We start from the raw sequence: 24,960 nt of genomic DNA on the forward strand, positions 1-24,960 counted from the left end.
GAGCTACCTTTTAATATCAATAAATCTTGTTGACCCGTATGAAAGCACAGCGGGTCTTAGAATGGGAGGAAAACCAAGGTAGTCAGGCAGGGGTTCATTGTTTGCTCAAACCGGGCTTTGAAGAAATTAAACATTCAAAAGTTCTCAGATATTTTAAACGTTCAATTTTATCGTGTCAGGCGGTATCAATAAACGTAACGGAGGCAAGACGTTCATCAAACTATGGACAAAGTAGGTGAGAAAATCCATGAACTCTATTCATTACCTTACTCTACCGAGCAAAGCATTCCTGGTTGGTAAGCTCATGGGACAATTTTCTCAAATATGAAATGACTGCCAACCTAATTAAAACTGTTAAGAACAGTTCAGTTTGTGTAACACCGGTCAAGCGAGCATTTTTTTACAATATCTTTAAATATTGATAAAGACAATGAAGGTTAACTGGCCGATATCCAAGAGTCCCACGAAGAAGATTTTGGTCAAATATCAGATTCAGATATATACGAATCTATGCCTTCATCCTATAGAAAAAAACTCTTATTCTAATATTTGATATGTAACCAGATAAAACTACTATTATACAGAATCGCTTAACATTAGCATCCAATGGTTATATTTCACGCTTAAGTTTAACCATCAATGCTAATTAATAATACTAATAATAATTTAGATAATAAATAAATGCAATGAATTTGCAGGGTTTCTATTTCACACTTATTTTTGAGCAAAAGCATTTATCTGAAGTAAACATCTGCAAAATATCAGCGCAATTTACAGAAAGTTCCCAATGTGAATTATTTATCTAGCTCGTAAGAATTGATTATGCTTTCTCTTAATTTATGAATCTAGTCCATAAAATACCAACTAGCAAAACAGTTAAAAAATATTTACTGATGATACATTAACTTAAGTCTAAATAACTCTCTTTGTAATATTTATATTTAGAGGAACCTGAAAGAGACCGAGATAGAAATCTTGACAAGAGAGGTATGTATATTACTTAAATATCTTAATGTTAAAAAAATACAGTTTTGACGGAGGAAAATTTAGACTGTAGTGTTATAAAAAAAGAGAGAATATCGAAGTATCCTGTTAATTTAGGTCAAATTCAAGTAATGTCACGTCCTGAAAGACAGATCCGGGGTAGTAATAACGAAGAAAGGCACACCTTCGAAATTCATGTCACACACAAAATAACCCAACATATTTCCAATAATAGCAACAATGAAATTTGTCAATAATCTGTCTCTCGCATTCATCATCTGTCACGGAATCATAATATTTGGAGCAAGCTCTTGAATATCGAATTATCCACAGCGTGTACAAAATCACATATTAGGTAAGCATGTTGTTACTATCAATAAAGGTAAGTTCAGAAAATCGGAATTCTCACGCGTATCATACAGATTATTAGTTGGCCCTACTGGTCATGTTGTAAGTAACGATTGAGGAGATCGGCTAAAAAAGTATGAAATTTCCTTGATTTCAAGTTCATTCGGTCGACTTTCCTTATTTTTTGGCGATAACACAAATATCTAAAAATTTAATTGAAGAACGTTTCATGTGAAGTTGTTAAGTCAGTCAGCTCCACATTAAAATAAGTCAGAAAAAGAGTGGAATTGGAATGTCAATAGTATTTTGGAAACCCTAGCTATCGAGCCGAACAAAGACATTTTTAACCAGGACTTAAATCACTCTCATAATTTATCCCTTGCATATTTTTTTGGTCCTATCTAATGTTTATTCGCAAACTCCACTACAAAATAGTTTACAACCATATAGTCTTGAAAAAGAAAGTGCTTATAATAAGAGAACAATGACGCTCCATGAGATATGATATTGGTGGACATTTTTTTGTCCTTTCCACCTCTTGTTCGACCCTTTACAATTATTGTTCTGCCTAAATTTGTACTATACAGCAGAGCTTATATGCAAATACCGGCGTGGTCAGAAAACAAAAGCGATAAAAAATCCGTTTAAAGGGGAATACCTTTAGCATACACAATACATTCGTTAAACAATTTCACCAAACAAATATTTTGTTTTCACTTTTTTAAGCTCTTCTTTATTACTCTGTGTTTGCATTTCGTATCATGGAAACGCTTTTATTTTGTTTCATGATATTGTCTATATATTTTAGGGTATGTTTTTATTATTCATTTTTTTCCTTATGTAGAAAAGGACTTTGTCTTGGAAGGTAACTATACTCTTTTTTTAACTATACATTTGTATTTAACTATGGATTAAGATAAAGTAAATATGTATATGTATATATAGGTACATAGGAAACCATGCATCCGTTGCTTTTACAATGCTTCAAATACATTGGGATTACTATTTATATAATTTCATGTTTTGAAATAGTATCCCTCTGCATGACGCAAATTACTTTCATCGTAATATTTGCTTAAAATGACATCAAATCCTCTACCATTCAAAAACTCAAGTCATTTAAATTTCACTCGTTCAAATGTATCTCCTCCATACATATAGCGATTAAATAGATTTTAAATATTGATAAATAGGCGATTTATATTCTTACTTCCAACGATTCTTCTTTTTCTTTTAAGGCAATACAAGCTGGTATTCCTCAAGGTTCTGTTCTTGGTCCTCTATCTTCCTTATGTACATAAATGATATTTCCTGTGATCTTCCCTCTCTCTCTTGACTTTTTGCTGATGATACTTCTCTTTTTTATTCGCCCCAAGACTTAAACACAATTTTATCAAATGCAAAACCTGACCTGAGAAAACGTGAAGTTTTGTCCAAAGAATGGCTGATGTCTTTTAACCCTACCAAAACTTAGGCCCTAGTCATCTCAAATAGGCAACTTCCATTCATCCCTGCAGTCACCTTTGATAACACCCCCCATTCAAATTACTACCAAACATTAGCACTTGGGTGTTATTCTTACTAACCACTGTAAATGGAATGTTCATGTTGACTTTATTTTCAGTAAAGTAACCAAATATATATATAAAAAAAAATTATACAAAAACTTATTTTAAAAAGAAATACCTAATTTTTTTTTATATCTCACTTATTTTAGACCACTACTTGAATACGCATGTGAAGTATGTGACAATTGCGGTGAAACAAGTGCTCTGTTACTAGAACAAATCCATCTAGAAACTGCAAGAATACTCACGGGGCTGCCCACATTCACAAAAAAAAAAAACTTTTATCATGACACCGGATGTTTACCCCTTTCGAAAAGAAGAGATGCTCGGAAACTTTCCTTTATTTATTCTATAGTAAATAACATGGCACCTGAATTTCTCACTGACTTATTACCAATGTATATTGGAAATATATAGCTCCGTATAATTTGCGAAATGCACATTTACTGCGGAAACAGCACTTTCTTTTACAAATATCAAAAAACTCTTTTTTTCCTTCCACATTAAAACTCTAGAACAACTTGAACAACCCTGTAAGAAACTCACCCTCACTAAATTCTTTCAAGTCTAATGTCAAAAAGGTCTATGATAATAAATAATTTGTTTAGCAAGCATTTCGTGAACTATGTACCCAGAACCTCCGACCCCAGACCTGTCTCCTGCTTCTTAAAGTATTGTTTTGCACTGGAATGTCTATATTTTCAGTGAAAACGATAATCGTAGAACAACCTAATGTCACGTAATTGTGCTACGATGTCTTACGATATTTGAGGCGAAAGTCAAAATGACACTGACTAAATTAAGAACTTATTTATCCAAAGTTTGACCACTGGACCTGAAAAGTTATCCAAAGCAGGCACTTTCTTCCAGGAAGGACTCATTAAAATCTGAGTGTAATCAGTCCAACAGAATTCGGGATACAGTGCACAAACTGATGTTCTATTTATAGTAAGTGACATTGACCTTTGATATCAAAGGCTGAAAAGCTATCCATGTATGCACACACACAAGGTTCTACACTTAAAGTTGATAAGTTGACTTTAATATTCATATGGTTTTTTCTGTATGTTATTACCATCTCCTTAACATATTGGATGAAGTTGCTTAGTGTTTAAATTGAATCAGTTGATGATTTTCTATATATAGCAACAGTGACCTTGGCATTGACCTTGGAACCCTGAAACACAACAATGTCTGAAGTATACTCATACTTGACATTTGCATAAAGTTTGTTCAAAATCCATGAACGAATGAAGTTGCTAAGTGTTTAAATTTAATCAGTGAAAGAATGAAGTTGCTTAGTGTTTAAATTGAATCAGTTGATGATTTTCTATATGTAGCAAGTGTGACCTTGACCTTGATCTTGTATCCCTGACATACAACGATGTCTGAAGTATACTCATAATTGACCTTTGTATAAAGTTTGACCAAAAACTGTCAAAGAATGACGTTGCTAAGTGTTACATTGAATCGAGACGGGACGCGACGGTACGGGACGGGACGCCGGACGCCGCACCAGGGCAAAAGCTCACTTGTCCTTGGCAGGTGAGCTAAAAAGAGATAGAAGGACAGACAGACGTAAAATCTGATTACTAAAGATGTGCAGGGGTCCTAACAACAAATTATGTAATTGAATTGGAGAATCCCCCTTTGGGACCCCACTCCTCCAACTAGGGAGCAAGAGTATTATGAGAGAGACCCTCTGTTAAACGTCAGTCTTCTTAACCAAGTAATGCACCATTATTTTTCAAACATCATCAAGCCATACAGAAGGGCTTCAAAGGATGTACTGTATCAGGTGATTTATGTCCTCGCAACAGCCAGGGTCATATGAGGACGGGTGTCACCCATAGAAGAATACTGCAATTCGAAGGAAGTGCATGTGTTGACGGAAAAAATAAAGTTACTTAAAAGAATTTCCTATGTGCAAAAGGCTATTACTCCAGAAAAAATAGAACATGGACACTGGATTCTAACTCAAACTGTAATCCATTATACATGTATACTAAATTGCAAATAATATGGAAAACAGTTAATTATGAGAATATCCTATGTGCAAAAGGGCCATAACTCCAGTCAAAAATGGAATTTTAATACATGGGTCAAACTCTGTAATCTATTATGATAAAGCCACAAACAAAATGATATGGCAAGCGTTAGCTAAATAAGTCCAAAAAAAAGTTTATTTTGATAATTTCCTATGTGCGAAGGGCCATAGCTCCAGCAAAAAAAGGAATATTAACACGGGGTTTGAACTCAAACTGTAATCCGTTATGACAAAGCCACAAATTAGGTAACAAATTGATGTTGCAAATGGTAGCGAAAATGTTTCCGAGAAAACATTCATTATGAGATTTCTTATGTCCAAAGGGCCATAACTCCAGCAACAACTGAAATATTGACACAGGGTTTGGACTGTAACTGTAATCCATTATGATAAAGTCACATACTAAGTCGCAAGCGGTAACGAACAAAGTATGGCAAACAGTTAATTATGAGAACTTCCAATGTGTGAAGGGCCATATATGTAACTCCAGCAAAAAAATATAATATTGGCACGTGGTTCGAACTTGATCTGTAATCTATTGTGATTGGTCACATACAAAGTTACAAATTGATATGGTAAATGGTGGCGAAAAAAGTCTAGAAAACTTAAATGTGACTGCCGCCGCCAACGACAACGTGTGATGACGGACAGACTGATCCTTAAGTGTTCGCCATGCTTCTCAGGCGGCACGACCTAGGAAAGGCAGAAAAGTGTTTGAATCGTGTAATCTTGAAAAAGAAAGTGAAGGGACAAAACTCTTTATGTAGCCTCCAATTAAAGTAATTTGTGCTGATATCTGTCAATTCAAGATCTATCTGTACACCAAATTCAAGAAGAATTACACATTATTATGTGTTTCGCATGTCTTAAAATTGTCTGACATTGTCAGTATGGTAAGTTTTAAACAGAACTTCAAAATTATCTAAAATTTCTGGATATTTTTTCGAAAAAAAACCGTGAAGAAAATCTACATTTTAAAGGAAGTGGTAGCTATGGGAGCACCCTATATATGTTATAAACATAAAAATATTGGTACCTTGCAAAACAATAAGCAAATTTTGCAAAACCACCAATTCTCAAAAATCACATAAACATGACATATTTTATCTAAAAGGAAACTTGGAACTTATAGAAGTAACAAACTATATCCAATATATAACAGAAAGGAATGTGAGGAAATCATGTGAGGGACACAACTCACAGAAATATTATCAAAAGGAAGACAATCAATCATAACTGCACAAATACTGTTTTTTTTTTTAGTTTAAAACAGAGAGTATGAGTATTACTTGAAACACATTTTAAATTATATAAGAAATACTTCTAAGGGACATCATCTAAATGAAAATTAATTGATTGATATAACAGTCGAGATGCATTAAAAATCCTCCCCACACGGAAAGTAAAACAAACATTACAGTAAAATGTTCAAATCTGGCCTGCATGGTGTAAAGTTTCACCTATTGGCCTTTTGTAGCTTTCTTGGCGAATTTTGTGCATTCTTAAATACCTCCCATTCTCATCAGATATATATGAAGTGCATAACAAATGGAAAAATAAAAACATGAATGATAAACTGCCAGAATAAGATGTATAGGAAAGCAAACAAAGGGGCACAACTCTTCGAGTTCGTGAAAATCCAGCCCTTACTTTCTTCTATTTTTAGGATGCTTCTACACCAAAGTCAAATAACTTTGGCTAACTCAACTTCTGACAGGTCATTGACCCTTGATGAGACTTATTTAGCTGTCAAAGTCAGACCAAAAAATACTGCAGTACAATTTTATGTCAACTTATGTATTAGTGGATTTGAACACCACTGTAAATATGAATGTTGAACAGAAATATATTAACATTTAAGCGAACACATATATACATATATTTTACAATCCTTTTAATAACAGATTAAGGGAATGAAGGGTTTAAATATTGATTGTTGATGTTTAGTGGATCGAAGAGATAAATGTATAACATTCTTTTTAAACACAGTATTCTAAAAGATATGATTAAGGTTTCAGACTCTTTTCGGTTATCAACATCTTGTGGAGAAACTCCATGTATTGTAGCAGAAAAATGTCAACAAATGATATGAAGTGTAGTGCAGTGGATATAGAAAGCTCAATTCCTGCTATATATTTGTAGTAAAGTTGTCAAAGAATCAGATATGTGGCAGACCTTTCTAAGACATATGACTTAAAAGTGGTTGCAAGGATTAATAAAACCCAAAAAACAAACTGATTCCTATCCCTTATACAAAAAAAAACAGTGTGGAAATATAGATGAACTGAAGGTATTGAAAATAACGTCAGGTAATTCGGGAAAATGGACTTCCATCATGATTTTACATATTCATAATGTGTTTATACAACCTCCTTTAAGAAAAACACATTCCATACATGTTTTCAGCCTGTTTTTGTTGTCATTATCTGTCCAGCCTGTAACATATCATTTTTGCTAGCCAAGCGTTCATTTTGTATAAACATATTCATGTATTCAACCTTTGTGGATTTAACCTTGTTCTCTAAGCTTTCAAATTATTGAACCGGGCACAGGGACTTGGCACGAATTACCATCCTATGGTCCACATATTTTGTTTATATCATACATTATATAATACGCATATGTGAACTGAAGGTTAGAAATTAATACCAAGTCCCTTTGCATGTAAATAATAATGGCGGCGTCCAGTACCAAGTTGCCTTGCCGACTATGTCATGATTAATGTGAAAAAAACCAAAGGAGGTCAATACTTAAAGAAACATTTTCTGTACATGATCAGTTGATAGAGATAATTGGCCATATTCTAACTGTAAATGATAACCAAGGGAAATACATAGGCGACCAGTGCTGAAATAATCTTGAAAGTTTAAAGTTTTGCTAGTAAAGTGTCTATGCATGATGGCAGGGGAGGGAAATTAAACACAAGGCTAAATCTGCAAAGGTTGAATAGTACAAAGTTAAATTATGAACCCTTGGCTATTGAAGATGGTGAGATAACGATCGAAAAATAAGATCTGTCTTCAGCAGTAAGCTCCAGTGAAATTACACTGTAAAGCCAGCATCAGTCCTGCGCTATCACAAGGAGACAGACATGAACATACCACAGACTCCCAAAACACAAATGAATTATGCACAAACTCACCACACGCATGCATCTAGCAAATGGGGGAGGCCGTCCTTAAATGACCATGTATAGCTGTTGATAGGACGTACATTAAACAATACTAAATCATACCTGAAGTTTATTTTGACGTAAAGATCTTATTTATTTGGATAATTTCATGGAAATGATGACTTGTTATTTTAAACAAATGGTTTGTTAATTTCAGCTTGCATGCACTGTATGAATGTTATTTTAAGGACTTTCCACCCTTCGTAATACACATGTTTTTCTTGTCGTATTTTCGTGTCGTCATTTCCGTATTGCGTATCGGGCATTCCATTACCGTAGTGTAAATTATAGTAACACCGGGTAAACAATAGTAAACGTGCGTGACGTGATATGTCAAACACCCGATATCGAGACTTAACTTGGAAATGTGTAATCACACGTAGTTCAGAAATAAAGCTTATGATACAAAGACATTAATAAACTCACGGGGAAACACTGACATACGATCAGACGATTTCAAGAAGGTCGTATATGAGGCGCATGGAATGCAGACTGATGTGTTTTGTTTACAAACCTCACCTGTACGTATCACGTGCTAACAGTAGTTCACAAGCTATTGGTCGCTACGAATTTTGTTGTCGAGCGAGTTACGCTCTGTCAGATAAATCGGTTCACAAATGCAATTACAATAACTCTGTGAAAAAAGTGGTTTGTAAAATATCAAGATCCCTATAAAATGCAAGTGCATGTGCGTGCACGTACTACGGCATACCATGTGGTAGCCTATGGTTACATATGTACCTGACATGTTAATATACCATGCGTAAGCAGGCTATGGAATGATGTCCAAAGTGTACATGATTGAGAGTAATTTTGTTCCATAAAAGAACAGTAAATTGACAAATAAATATAGTAATTTTATTTTATTTCCGTTGTTTTTGGTATATTACATAAAATAAGTGGCATTGTTTAAATTCTATCCCTCTGCAAAAAGTTCCGATTATTTTCAAGGTAGACAACTCTCATCAGGATCAAAATAATTGTAAAATGTAAAATAAATAATTATAAAGACTTTGTGTGTATTTGGTTCAATGTTTCACTCTTTTTGTATGAAACTATATGTCCAGTTTGCTTTTGGCTTGTATTTAGTAACTTGTATCCATATAAATAAAATATTTGTAGGGTTGATTAGCAATGTGTCTTTTCATTATTTTATTGTTGTCATAGTTTTAAACAATGCCACACGCTCAAAAAATGTGAAAGTGTTGAATTTGACAAAAAATCAATTTTTCGGTATTTTTTACAAAAAAATCTCCAGTTTATCGGAATGCTTAGATTTTCATAAACTCATCTCTGCATAGTGACATAACCATCATGTGAAACTTCATTGGATTCTGATGGCTTATTGCGAAAGGGTGGAGCCTCCTTAATAACATTGTACCCATATGAATCCATGATTGTCGTGAAGTGGTGCTTTATTTGAATTTAATAAATTACTGAGACAATTACAATACTGTGGTATAACTGTATATATATTGTGTACGTAGGTTAAGCGTCTGCGAGACCAGCTGTTCTAACTTACAAACGTCCAGGTGACGAGAAAAAACATGAGATGAATGTTTTTGACTTTTGACAGGAGCTGTAGGCAATTCACACTTTTCAATTTGTACTATTCTTCTTTTTGGATAACGACGCTTTAACCTGTAAGCGAAAAATACATCACTGGCGTCACGAGCAGCATCAAAACTAAAAACGTCTTTTAATATTAACGGCTACCAAACCCATGCTTGGTTACAAATAAATGCTATGTCCCAATCACCTGGACTGGTTTTTAAGTAAGTTGATTTAGTGCCAAATTTTGTACAGCATGATTATTTAGCCTCTTTATCTTAATCCTTCCAACGTAGATATCTTGTGATAAAATTTGTTGTTTGCCTTACACTGTTACAATGTTTTACCATTTATATCATTTATATATATAATAAAAAGGGATTAAATGTCCATGTGAAGGAAGTAAATATAGAAAAAATAAGATTAAATTATATATATATATATATGTTTGTCGAAATACAAGCTCCTGAGAGCCTATGTTAACTATGACATTTATTCAACGTAAAATAATGGTTCTTGTATCTTGTATTTATCCGTTAATTTTAAGATAAAAAAAACCCACACAAGCTTTAAATCACGAACCTTTTCCTCGAATGCGCCTATGTATAATCTTCGGCACGATGAAGGGAATAAGTTAAGGTATACTGTTGATGCCGACGTGTATAAATGTATGTAAACTGTAAAACGAAAATAGGTCTGCGCGATCGCAAACATTTAATGCCGATATTTTCGCATAAATGTCAGTTAGAACTTGATGTGATAGCAATGGATTAAACGAGTGTTACCTTGTGTTGTATTCTAGCACATCAGTGTCTCAATATACATACGATATTAATCTGTTAATGTTCGATACACGTCTGTTTATTATTACTGTCCTGATTATGTTGTGAGGTATTCTTGGCGTTCTTGTATCAAGTGCGCTTCCGGTTACGTCATAAAATGCAATTTTTCAATTCACAAAATCTTGATATTTATTAATAAAAGATAGTTCAAAGAATAAACGAGTTAGTAAAAACAATATCAATACATTGTAAATATTATTTTCTTGAATGTTTGCGAAGCAGACGACGTGTGTTTTAACATTTGAAAGAAAAATGTTTGAAGGGGAAAAAATCAATTTGTTCTTTTATGAATTAATGAAAGTGATACAAAAAGATATATAGTAAATAATTGATAGTAAATTTATCAAAAACATCATCCTTAGATAGTATGTTCTGGGCATGATCGTTTAGAAGCTTTGCATTACTCTTTCAAACGCGCATCAGCTCGAGATTAGGCCCTGTTTACAAAATGGCGACTGGAAGTAGCAAGGCGGATTAAATTGGAACTTCAATTGTGAATATTTCGGCAAGTAAACATTGTTCACAAAGCCCATGTGGTCTGTTCATCTAATTTAGTCAATATGTACTGAGACCAGTCGTTGTTTAGTCGCTAGGGTCATTAACAAAAAAAAATAGTATTATTATATAAACTTATTGTAATTATTATTATATAACTTTTTTTGCTTTTACTGCAAAACCGAAATAGTGTGCTGACGATCTTAAAAGTTCATGTGCTGTCTCTTGACCTCCTCCCAATACCTTCTACATTCGTTGCATCTGTCAAGTAATTATAACTATCTCCATGCTGTGAAGCTCTGTTTGCTTGATGTCTCATCCATTCTCCAACAAAATAACACCAAAACATTTGTGATTGGCGAAAAATTGGCTCACTTTTAGGAAATGGCCGCAATTTTTTATTCATATTCTAAAAAAATTGGATAAAAACTTCTTTTTCTAATTATTGATCTGAGTAACACATGATTTCGAAATAATCCAATTATTCCTTCAAACAAAATATAAGGTGAGCGGAAGAAAAAAAACATCCGCTGTCATCCGCCACTTTTTACATATATTATGGCAGAATAAATGAATCTTTTTAACAATTAAGGAATTAAATTTATTATGAGATAAAAAAAGAAACGAATATTTAACGAGAATCTTCGATTAAAATACAGTGACCAAAAAACAAAGCATACAACGTCTTATCAGGGGACAAATGCTAACTAATGCCATCTACACACTAAAAAATAAGGATTTTTCCCATGATACTGTATTCCAATGTATGAAGAAAACACATGTCAGCCATGTTTCATTTTTATGTTTTATGCATCCTCATACAGAACAAGGATTTGCAGAGTCAGGTAACTATTGTTTTTGTTATCTTACCATTGCTAAGACACATCTAAACCAATTTTAGAAGCTTTTTCATTAGAGTTTTGGTTACATGGCAATTTCAACATCATATTGAAATCGAAGCATATTATATCTTTTCTATAATTTCAATCACAAACGCGAAGACACAATAATTCGTTGTATTGTCATAGTTGTTTCATAAGATAGTCCCAAAACTTTCTATTTGCTGAAGATTTAAAAGTATTCCATAATAGGATTTTTGCATTGGGATGTTTATATCGTCAAAATTACATTTTTATATAATTTTATGTTAAAAGTGAATGTTTATATATGTAAATGTAAATATATTTTGATGGGAGCATCCGAATTCTGAGAACTAATTATTGTTAATGCGAGTATGAGGGTAATATAAAATAAAAGTACTTGCTTTACTGAGAATACTTGTAGTTTGGTTAAGTACAAAATCGCATTATATATCTCTACTTATATTCAGATGGAAGCGGTTGTTCTTGTTGAGAAAGCAAAGCTGAAACGCGAGGTATATATACATACATACTTATCTACATAGTCTACAGGGTAGTTTACAAACAATATTTGAAAGATTTGAAGATTTATGAGATCAATTCTTTCATCGGCTCAAAATAACTTTGAATTGTAGGTAAATCATCACTGTATTTTATTTATCTATTATTCTTCGATTACATTTTTTATTTCTATATTCTTTATCAATTAAACTCGTTTTGCGATTTGCGTAACACAGTAACAATTTTTCTGTTATCTGGTACTAAGACACAACAAAACAGTTATAGGAGCCTTATTATAGGCCTTTTGTAGCATAGCATTTGACAGATCATATTGAAAAAGAAGCATTAGGTGTTCACCACTTCGCAACGATACTTACTTTAAAAGATTGTTTAAAAGAAGAGTTTTAGTTGAGGATTAAAATTAACAACATATTGAGCTTATTGGATCCATCCATTAACCAAATGTTTCATCTTGTATGTTTTACATTAAGAGAGACGAACATAATGTCGAGATAACGGAGTTGGAAGAGAAGGTAAATATAACCTCCTATGATATTTTTGTTACCGAGTAAACACTAACTCAACCCAGTCCGGTTAGATTTTCCCTTCTTTATTCCTTGAGGAATACATCCCCAACAAAAACCCTAGAAACATACAAATACAAACATAGTTACACTCAGTTACACACATGCCACTCTCATACATACCAAGGGAAATAACTCTCGCTCAATCAATCATAAAATTTTACCCTATACCTAAAATATACTTATTTTCACATAACATGTATTTTGTAAATGTTTTTTTTTTTCCGACAGAATACAGCTATCGTTCATTATTGAATATAATTAGTTATGATACACCATATGGTAATTTAGACATACCTCTAGGTCTTCGGATATGTACTTCTATAGATATATATCTATATTCCCTATATACATTCCAATACACTTTCAAATAAATGGGCAAGGGCTTGCCTACCGCCTCTTTCATTCTCATCTCTATACTTGATTTGTATCGTATTCTTTACATGATAATAATCTAACATTAAAACCATATTTCAAAGATATTGATCAAAAGCCTATACAACTGTTATTTTTGAATATGAATATCATTATTGACTTGTAACCTTCGATGTCCTTAAAAATATTCACATGATTATTATCAAACGAATAATACAGTAATTACTTTATTTTAGATAATAATAATAATTCCAATACTTAACATTTACTGTATAATAGAATATTGCTTAATACACTTGTTACTTTTATATATCTTTTACAAACACTAAGACTTTAGAACCTTAAAACTTTAGAACGACTTACCTTTAATGACTGTGCTCACCAGTACACGTATTCAACTGCCTGCATATTCCCGGGTATTCTCATGCCTACCCTGAACTCACCATGCTTCCTATTTGATTGACCAGTCAGGTACAAATCAAATGTCTCCCTGGCGGCCAGGTGTCATCACATGTAGACTTTATTACAGGTACATATACACACACACATTAAGGATGCATTCCCCTTCATGTCCATGACAATGGTGCTAAATCAAATGTACCATCATCATTATTATTTGTTATTTCACCAGTAAAATTATATAAACCCACATATTGATATAAACACATAATATATATACAAAACACATGAATACTAGTCTTATACTGTCATACGGCCACATTTTAATTAGATGTTATAACACTTTGACAAACTAAAGTTGAGAGATCAAGCTCCGTCATCTACTAGATGGATATATTAAAGCGGAAAAAACGACCTTATTTCACAGCTACATTGACCATGCATTCATATTTCTCATATCACAACAAAATCCTCGCTTTTTTAGCCCAACATCATCCTTTGATGGTGGACTATTCAAATCGCCCTTTGTCCGTGGTCCGTCCGTCCGTTGTACGTCCTCCGTCGAATTTCTCATGATATCACTAAAACATCGTCGTATCATATTCAATATTCAAATCGTGCTTCATCCGATGTCCTTGGTCCGCCGATCCTTCAACAATTCTGGTAATATCTATTTCTCAGAATGTACTGGAGGGATCCTTTTCAAGTTCACTTGGTCCTTAGTTGTGCAGATTCACTGTTGAAACTGATCGGATAAATAAAATGGTCAACGGACGGCCATCTTTGATTTTGACAGTGAATGTTTGTTATCGCTACTTCTCAGGTAGTATGTAGGTTCCCTTGCAGGTTTAGTTTTTAGACTGATCAGTTAAACGAAATAGCTGACTGGCGGCCAATTTTGGTTTTGACTATTAAAGTTTGTTATTGCTTTCTCTCAGAAATTACTGGACGGATCTATTCCAAATTTGTTATGAAGGTTTCCCTTGGTCCTTAAATGTACATGTTTAATTTTGAGACTGATGGGGTGGACAAAATGGTCAAGAGGTAGCCATCTTGGATGCTGACTGTGAGCGTTTGTTTTCACTATTTCTAAAGAAGCACAGATTTGATATGTTGGATCCCCTTGGTATGTAGTTTGCATGTTTACTTTTGAGCCTGATCTGATAACAAAAACTTATTGACTGGCGGCCATCTTGGATTTTTATAGTTAAGGTTTGTTTTGGCTTTTTCTCAGAAAGTACTTGAGGGATGTTTCTCAAATTTGATATGTAGGACCCCCTTTGATCATACAAACTGATCGGATAAATAAAATGGTCAACGGACGGCCATCTTAGATTTTGACAGTGAGCGTTTGTTTTCACTATTTCTAAGGCGGAACAAATTTGATATGTTGGATCCCCTTGGTATGTAGTTTGCATGTTTACTTTTGAGCCTGATCTGATAACAAAAACTTGTTGACTGGCGGCCATCTTGGATTTTAATATATAAGGTTTGTTATTGCTTTTTCTCAGAAAGTACTTGAGGGATCTTTCTCAATTTGATATGTAAGATCCCCTTGGACTGTTGTTATAATTTTAGAGTGATCATACAAACAAGATCGCCGTAGGAAGAACTTTACAGATCTTTCTCACATTGCAATGATTGGTTTTATTTCTTTCATATTATGTAGTGAACTAATAAATATGTGACATGTATTTTATACACAACAGTATGAAGTTTATTTTAAGTTTTACCGCAAGGTGCATTTACTGTTCACATGACTCGATCAAACAGACGAGAAAAAATAAGAGAAAAGATCTAACACCGTAGAACTAATGAAGAATGTACAATGGTGGGCGCCAAGATCCCTCTAGGATTTTTAGTCAATAATACTACACTTCATATCAACATTGAAACATTTCTAAATTTTTCTTCACAAAACGACAGGCAGTGAAAAATGAACTTAATTGTTGTGAGAAAAATAAACTTATATATATTTACTTATTTTCAGATGGACTTGGTTGATGATGAGAAAGCGAAGTTGAAACTCGAGGTATATGGTATTAGTAATCTCTGTGTTAGGAGGAGTCTACGGGCTCATAGACCCTGTCTGGTTTTTATAGACCCCGAGCCGAAGGCAAGTGGTCTATAAAAACCAAAGGGGTCTATTAGCTAGTAGACCCCTCCTAACCGAGAGATAACGAATTTGTCACCCTGACAATATTTCATCACTTTCGGCAATATTTCGGACAAAACACTACCATCTTTGTAATACGGACCCTAAAAAACCCTCTCATTGCCTGATTCGTTTAAGAGCGGGGTCTATAGAAATATAGACCCCGGCAAAATATCCAATCATAAAGAGTGTTACAAATTAGAAGGGTGACAAACCTTCATATGAGCTTATCTACAGAATCTGCAGGGAAGTTTACTTACCATATTTAAAAGGTTTAAAAACTGAACAGATTGATTCCTTCATCGGCACAAAAGAAATTATATTTTGGGGGAAATGTCACACTATTTTACGAATCTAGTTAGTAATTCCATTTATTAACAGATGAACAATTTGTATATTTCTATGGCACACCGAAACAATAATAGGATCCTTATTATAAAGCATTCGGAAGCATAGCATTTTAAAGATAATATTGAAACCTAAGCATAAGATGTTTTCATTTTAAAATCTCAATTAACATTCGTGATAAAGTAGCACTTCTGTGCGACGTTACATTCGCTGTAAAAGATCATTTCATAACAAGCTGCTGATGAAATTTTACTAACAATACATTTATTTTACTGGCTAAAAGTTTTATGAAAAAATACCTCACGTTTTACATTTAATACTTATCTATAGAGAAACGAGCTTGATGTGGCGATAAAGAAGCTGAAGGAAAAGGTACATATACTCTAATCAGATTTTCTAATTAATGATTGAATTATTTACAAATATTATAACGTAAATGTGCAAGTTTCATCGAGTCACTGCTATGTAAAAACGATATTCTTACCCAGACAGTTTCGCTGACAGTCTGCAATCTTGCTCACTGTTGATGTCTATTACATGATTTTTCTAAGAACATCGTTTTTATATAAAAGTGACTCGATGAAACTTGCACATATACCTAATATTCCTGTTAAATGAAACCTTTGCAGCTAAATATGATATCGCTTAATAAGCTATACTTGTGAGTTCAAGCTTCTTCGTCTTCTTAATTGACATATTTGTTTTAGAAAATATCAACCTATTTTACACTCCACTGATGATTACAAATTCCAATTTTCCTATTACTAGGGGAAAAGTATCGTAGTTTCTTTACCATTCCTTTTTAAAGTGATCATTAAAACACTTCTCCCTGCATTTTGGATTTGGAAAAAAAGGATCCGTTATTTCAGGAAAACAGAAGATTACTTTTGTATTATTCCCTTTTTCCCCCATTTCTTCCCTCATACTATAAGTCTTTTACTGTTTTTCAACAGATTCACACTGGTATATATATTAAAGAATCTACGTTATGTTTATTTGCTTTCCAGATTGTAGTTATTAAATATACTTGTAAAAATATTCTATGATATGTATTTACAGAAATGTCTGTATCGTCATTTAAAGTGATATCACTGGAATAGACTATGTTACTTATTTTTTTGCTCCGTACCATAATCTCCCAATATGTGAGGCGGGACGGCAAAAGTTAAAATGACATTGATTTTGTATTCATTATTGTATGAACATAGGTTATTCTGATGTTAGTTACATGTATATTCAAATTGGCAGTGGAAATGTAAACATATATTTTAACCGTTATCCTGAACAGATGCATAACATGTCTGTTTTTTTTAGTTAAGATAAAATAATCATGAAAAGTTAATTTAAAACAAAGCTTTCGGTGAAGATGAAAGTAACAATATATTTAGATTTCTGGATCTTAACATTTTTCATATAAAGGGAGATGAGTTTGATATTGAGATAACGAAGTTGAAGGAAATGGTACATAATACCGTATATGATCTTTTTAATCAATAATCAAATTTTTACAAATATAACGCTTGATAAACTATGATTGTGAATTTGAGCTCCTTCGTCTGCTAAATGGACATACTTTTGTCGTTAATGCCGACCTGTTTTACATCGAAGACATCAAATTGAAATGGTCATGACATTATTGGGGAAAACGTCGTTGTTTGAATAACGTTTTTATAAAATCTATGTACGTTTTAAATTTGCAAAACAATCTACGTTTTACATTTTCAAAACAATTTACGTTTTACATTTGCAAAACAAGTATCTGTTAGTTACTACTTTATCATTTACATAATTACTTCCTGTACAAAGGAGCAGGTTTTGTGTAATAAAGTATTTATTAAACACGTAGTATTGAAAGAAAAACAGAATGCGAATAAAATCTAGACTCGCTTTTTTAAAATTCATAAGTGCCTCACATGTAATGTGGAAATTCACGTCTTCGCAACGACACTTGTTTTTAAAGATTATTTAAAACATGAGTTGTTGTTGAGGATTAAAATTGACAACATATTAACATTATTGGATCCAAGCTGTCAGTTATGTTATTGAATTGTGTAAATCATTTACTACCAACTTGTTTCATTTTTATGTTTAATGTAACCTCATACAGAACAAGGATTTGCAGATACAGGTAACTATTGTTTTTATTATTTAACCATTGCTTTGACACATCTAAACCAATTTTAGAAGCTTTTTGCATTAGATTTTAAAGCATAACATATCATTCTTTAATTTCAATCACAAACGTGAAGACCAAATATTTTTTGTATTTACATAGTTGCTTTATAAGATAATCCCAAACAATACTTTTCGCTGATACGATTTTTGCATTGGGATGTCTATATCGTCAAAATGACATTTTTATATAATTATATCTTCTAATAGTGAATGTTTATATATGTTAATGTAAATATATTTTGATGGGAGCATCCGAATTTCTGAAAACTAATTATTGTTAATGCGAGTATGAGGGTAATATAAAATAATAGTACTTCCTTTACTGAAAATACTTGTAGTTTGGTTAAGTACAAAATCGCTTTATATATCTCTACTTATATTCAGATGGAAACGGTTGTTATTGTTGAGAAAGTGAAGCTGGAGCACGAGGTATATATACATACATACTTATCTACATAGTCTACAGGGTAGTTTACAAACAATATTTGAAAGATGTTTAGACTTATGAGATCAATTCCTTCATTGGCACAAACATCTTTGAATTGTAGGGAAATCATTACTGTATTTTATTTATCTATTATTCTTCGATTAAATTCTTTATTTCTTTTTTCTTTATCCGTTAAAGTGTACCCTGAACGTTTTGCTATATGAAGCTATGAAAATACTTCATATTATACAATAAAAGTCTAAGAAAGTGCGAACGTCGTAGTTGACTCCGGGTCCGAGATATTGCGATTGATCTGAAAGTTAAAACGAGTTATGATAATGCTAATTAGTAGAAGAAGTACCTTTGGCACAGAGGCGATCGCCTCCATATGGGTTGCCCCCTATAGAAATATACCTGGAAGCTCCGACCGTGCGTTCGACATGTGAGCTTTTTAGCTACTTTATATGATATATTCCGTCGTCACTTACTTGTCTTGATACTATTTAAAAACTACATATGTATAAACCTTTTGTTCTTTTTTACAATTTTAATGAAGAAATGAGTTCCCCCTGAGGAGGCAAACGGTGCAAAACTATATGAATATGTGTTTTTCATTTTTACATATTTGGTTAATCTAGTGACTGTAAATAGTATACTCTACATTATTAAATTGATTTTAGAACAAAACGATTGATTAAAAATTGAGTCAAATTAACGTAGGCGCACCGCACCCCTTTCTTTGCAATATATGTAGATATACGATTGGAATTGACAAAAATGATGTCATACCTGTACACGGGTATATAGGTGTTTCTTGGGCCTCCTGCTGTCAGTACTGGACACAAGTGTTTAGTGTTATTTACCTGTACACAAATTTCACACCTAAGTATGCTAAAGGAGTGGATCGAGATGATTTTCAAAAGTGTTTGAATCTCATAATTCAATTATATTTTCGAGATAAATGTCATCACAAAATTAGATTATATAATTCCGTGATCTTATTTAGCATCACATACATAGGTACTGTATTGTATACAATTAAAAAGTGTACCTGTCTGTATTTTACTGTTTATTTGAATTGTCGACCTAAAATAAGGAAGACACAATGTCGTCGATTTGTCATTACTAAAATTATTGACATTTAAAAACAGCAGACACCAACGTTGAAGTTATTTTGTAAACATTTTTCACTGATATATTTTCGTATTTTTGGACCGTAGAGGTACGACAGTATCTATCTTTGCAAGATAAATATTCCGGCACAGAAACTGTTGTGCTGTTGAGCAGAGACATATAAAGTTTATACGTCTCTGTGTAGAGTAAAGAAACCTGTTGCAAACTGACTTTCCAGCTAAAATATATTTGATCGACAACAATGAGACTAATTCTGTTTAATTTACCTCAAACTCGTTCATTCGAGAGAAAACATCTCATCGGTGCTCAGAATCAGGACATGCAATGCTACCAGTCTAGGTTGCCTTATATCAGAGTTGTCAGTTTGGTTTCAATTAAACTCACTGTCTGGAAATTCTGGCAAATTTCATATGACTGGATATCATCTACATAATGTTATCTTCAGCATAATCTGATTCCTCAAAACTAAAAAAAAAAAAGAAAGTGAATTCGCAATCTGACGCTGTATGACCATGGCTGTTCTCGATATCGCATATTCCTTCGATGGTGACCCCTACAGCCGTTGAACGTGTGACGTCACAGCCAATAGGGGCCAAATCACCGCAGGTTATGATAATGCTAATAAGTAGAAGAAGTACAGATGAAAATCCCACATTTAACACGTCGATATCTCGGTATCGGGATGACCGATTTTAATGCGGTTTTCGACCTTTTTTTGTGTTTGGATAATTTAAGAATAATAATATATTCATTTCTATTTTCGTTCAGGGTACACTTTAAACTCGTTTTGCGATTTGCATAAAAAAGTAACAATTTTTCTGTTATCTAGTACTCAGACAAATCAAAACAGTTATACGAGCCTTATTATAAAGCCTTTAGTAGCATAGCAATTGATATATCATATATCATAAAGTGGCATTAGATGTTCACCACCTCGCAACGATACTTGCTTTAAAAGATTGTTTAAAAGAAGAGTTTTTGTTGAGGATTAAAATTAACAACATATTGAGCTTATTGGATCCATCCATTATCCAAATGTTTCATCTTGTATGTTTTATATCAAGAGAGACGAACATAATGTCGGGATGACGAAGTTGAAAGAGAAGGTAAATGATATTTGTGTATCCGAGTAATCAATAACTGAACCCAGTCCGGTTAGATTTTTCCTTCTTTATTCCCTGAGGAATATATCCGCAACAAAACCCCTAGAAACATACAAATACAAACATAGTTACACACAGTTACACACATGCCACGCTCATACCTACCAAGGGAAATAACTCTCACTCAATCTATCATACAAATTAACCCTATTCCTAAAATATACTTATTTTCACATAACATGTATTTTATAGATGTTATTCCATTCCTTACGTATATTCTGACATACCTCTAGTTTTCCGGAGATATACTTATACAGATATATATTTATATTCCCTATATATATTCCAATACACTTTAAAATAAATGGGCAAGGGCTTGCCTATCGCCTCTTTCATTCTCATCTCTAGACTTGATTCTATACATGAAAATAATCTAACATTAAAACTATAGTCCAATGACATTGATCATACACCTATACAATAGTTATTTTTGAATCTCAATAATATTTTACTAAACATTATTCACTGGTGACCTTCAATGTCCTAAAAATATTCACATGACTATTATATTACCAAAATTACTTTAATTTAAATAATAAGTCCTATACCTTACGTTTACTGTATAATAGAATATTGCTTAATACACTTGTTACTTATATATATCTTTTACAAATACTTAGACTTTAGAACCTTAAAACTTTAGAACGACTTACCTTTAATGACTGTGCTCACCAGTACACGTATTCAACTGCCTGCATATTCCCGGGTATTCTCATGCCTACCCTGAACTCACCATGCGTCCTATTTGATTGACCAGTCAGGTACCAATCAAATGTCTCCCTGGCGGCCAGGTGTCATCACATGCCTACTTTATTACAGGTACAGGTACACACAAACATTAAGGATGCATTCCCCTTCATGTCCATGACAATGGTGCTAAATCAAATGTACCATCATCATTATTATTTATTAGTCCACCAGTAAAATTATATAAACCCACAATGACTACAATTACAGCTACAATGACAATACCTTCTTCAAATTCTCATATCACAACGAAATCATCGCATTTTTAGCCCATCATCATCATCTGATAGTGGACTATTCAAATCGCCCTTTGTCCGTGGTCCGTCCGTCCGTTGTACGTCGTCCGTCGACATAAATTTCTCATGATATCACTAAAACATCGTCGTATCTTATTCAATATTCAAATCGTCCTTCATCCGATGTCATTGGTCCGCCTATCCTTCAACAATTCTGGTAATATCTATTTCCCAGAAAGTACTGAAGGGATCTTTCTCAAGTTCACCTTGATCCTTAGTTGTGCAGATTTACTGTTGAAACTGATCGGATAAACAAAATGGTCAAAGGGCGGCCATCTTTGACAGCGAATGTTTGTTTTCGCTACTTCTCAGGAAGTATGTAGGTTTCCTTGGTCCCTAGTTGTGCATGTTTAGTTTTTAGACTGATCAGTTAAACGAAATAGCTGACTGGCGGCCAATTTTGGTTTTGACTATTAAGGTTTGTTATTGCTTTCAATCAGAAAATATTGGACGGATCTATCCCAAATTTGTTATGTAGGTTTCCGTTGGTCCTTAAACGTGCATGTTTACTTTTGAGACTGATGAAGTGAACAAAATGGTCAAGAGGTAGCCATCTTGGATGCTGACTGTGAGCGTTTGTTTTCACTATTTCTAAAGAAGCACAGATTTGATATGTTGGATCCCCTTGGTATGTAGTTTGCATGTTTACTTTTGAGCCTGATCTGATAACAAAAACTTATTGACTGGCGGCCATCTTGGATTTTTATAGTTAAGGTTTGTTTTGGCTTTTTCTCAGAAAGTACTTGAGGGATGTTTCTGAAATTTGATATGTAGGACCCCCTTTGATCATACAAACAAGAGTACTGTAGGAAGAACCTTACATGAAGTTTAGATTAAGTTTCACCGCAAGGTGCATTTACTGTTCACACATGACTCGATCAAACAGACGAGAGAAAAGATCTAACACCGTAGAACTAATGAAGAATGTACAATGGTGGGCGCCAAGATCCCTCTAGGATTTTTAGTCATTAATACTACACTTCATATCAACATTGAAACATTTCTACCTATATTTTGCATTTAGAAAACAGGTACCTGCTATTCCTGAAATCATAAATTGACTGGTATATTTTTTACATAAATTCTTCTTCACAAAACGACAGGCAGTGAAAAATGAACTTAATGTTTGTGAGAAAAAATAACATTATATATATTTACTTGTTTTCAGATGGACGTGATTGATGATGAGAAAGCGAATTTGAATCTCGAGGTATACAGAATCTACAGGGAAGTTTACTTATCATATTTAAAAGGTTTAAAAACTGAACAGATACATTCCTTCATCGGCACAAAAGAAATTATATTTTGGGGGAAATGTCACTCTATATTACGAATCTAGTTAGTAATTCCATTTATTATTAGATGAAAAACTGTTATATTTCTAAGGCACACCGAAACAGTTATAGTAGCCTTATTATAAAGCATTCGGTAGCATAGCATTTTAAAGATAATATTGAAACCTAAGCATAAGATGTTTTCATTTTAAAATCTCAATTACACTCGTAATTTTCTTTGCAACGTAACATTTGCTGTAAAAGATCATTTCATAATAAGCTGCTGCTGATCGAAATTTTACTAACAATACATTTATTTTACTGGATAAAAGTTTTATAAAAAAAAATACCTCATGTTTTACATTTAATACTGATCTATAGAGAAACGAGCTTGATGTGGCGATAAAGAAGCTGAAGGAAAAGGTACATATACTCTCATGAGATTTTCTAATTAATGATTGAACTATTTACAAATATCATAACGTAAATGTGCAAGTTTCATCATGTAAAATCGATGTTCTTACCCAGACAGTTTCACTGACATTCTGCCATCTTGGTAACTGTTGACGTCTATTACATAATTTTCCTAAGAACATCGTTTTTACATAAAAGTGACTCGATGAAACTTGCACATATACCTAATATTCCTGTTAAATGAAACCTTTGCAGCTAAATATGATATCGCTTAATAAGCTATACTTGTGAGTTCAAGCTTCTTCGTCTTCTTAATGGACATGTTTGTTTAAGTAAATATCAACCTATTTTACACTCCACTTATGATTACAAATTCAAACTTTCCTAATACTAGGGGAAAAGTATCGTAGTTTCTTTACCATTCCTTTTTAAAGTGATCATTAAAACACTTCTCCCTGCATTTAGGATTTGAAAAAAAAACCGATCCGTTATTCCAGGAAAACAGAAGATTACTTTTGTTTTTTTCCTTTTTCCCCCCATTTCTTCCCTCATACTATAAGTCTTTTACTGTTCTTCAACATATAAACACTGGTATATATATTAAATAATCTACGTTAAGTTTTTTTTGCTTTCCTGATTGTAGTTATTAAATATACTCGTAAAAATATTCTATGATATGTATTTACTGAAATGTCTGTATCGCCATTTAAAGTGATATCACTGGAATAGACTTATGTTACTTATTTTTTTGCTCCGTACCATAATCTCCCAATATGTGAGGCGGGACGGCAAAAGTTAAAATGACATTGATTTTGTATTCATTATTCTATGAACATAGGTTATTCTGATGTTAGTTACATGTATATTCAAATTGGCAGTGAAAATGTAAACATATATTTTAACCGTTATCTTGAACAGATGCATAACATGTCTGTTTTTTTTAGTTAAGATAAAATAATCATGAAAAGTTAATTTAAAACAAAGCTTTCGATGAAGATGAAAGTGACAATATATTTAGATTACTGGATCTTAACAATTTTCATATAAAGGGAAATGAGTTTGATATTGAGATAACGAAGTTGAAGGAAATGGTACAAAATA

General features: G+C 33.0%; 1 protein-coding gene across 1 annotated transcript in view; it reads left to right on the top strand.

Moving 5' to 3' along the window:
- Positions 1-949: 949 nt before the first annotated feature.
- LOC110451042 (myosin-9-like) overlaps positions 950-24,960 on the top strand; it is a 60,127-nt gene continuing 36,116 nt past the window's right edge. The window contains exons 1-12 of the mRNA XM_021498889.1: positions 950-987; positions 2,177-2,197; positions 11,832-11,852; positions 12,338-12,382; positions 12,860-12,901; positions 15,717-15,758; positions 16,560-16,601; positions 18,337-18,357; positions 18,789-18,833; positions 21,030-21,071; positions 23,340-23,381; positions 23,827-23,868. Coding sequence (XP_021354564.1) covers positions 12,338-12,382; positions 12,860-12,901; positions 15,717-15,758; positions 16,560-16,601; positions 18,337-18,357; positions 18,789-18,833; positions 21,030-21,071; positions 23,340-23,381; positions 23,827-23,868 — 363 coding nt within the window. The 5' untranslated portion in view covers positions 950-987; positions 2,177-2,197; positions 11,832-11,852. The remainder of the gene's footprint in view (positions 988-2,176; positions 2,198-11,831; positions 11,853-12,337; positions 12,383-12,859; positions 12,902-15,716; positions 15,759-16,559; positions 16,602-18,336; positions 18,358-18,788; positions 18,834-21,029; positions 21,072-23,339; positions 23,382-23,826; positions 23,869-24,960) is intronic.

The sequence above is a fragment of the Mizuhopecten yessoensis genome, unplaced genomic scaffold, assembly GCF_002113885.1.
Source record: "Mizuhopecten yessoensis strain PY_sf001 unplaced genomic scaffold, ASM211388v2 scaffold5737, whole genome shotgun sequence".
In the NCBI taxonomy this organism is placed as follows: Eukaryota; Metazoa; Mollusca; class Bivalvia; order Pectinida; family Pectinidae; genus Mizuhopecten; species Mizuhopecten yessoensis.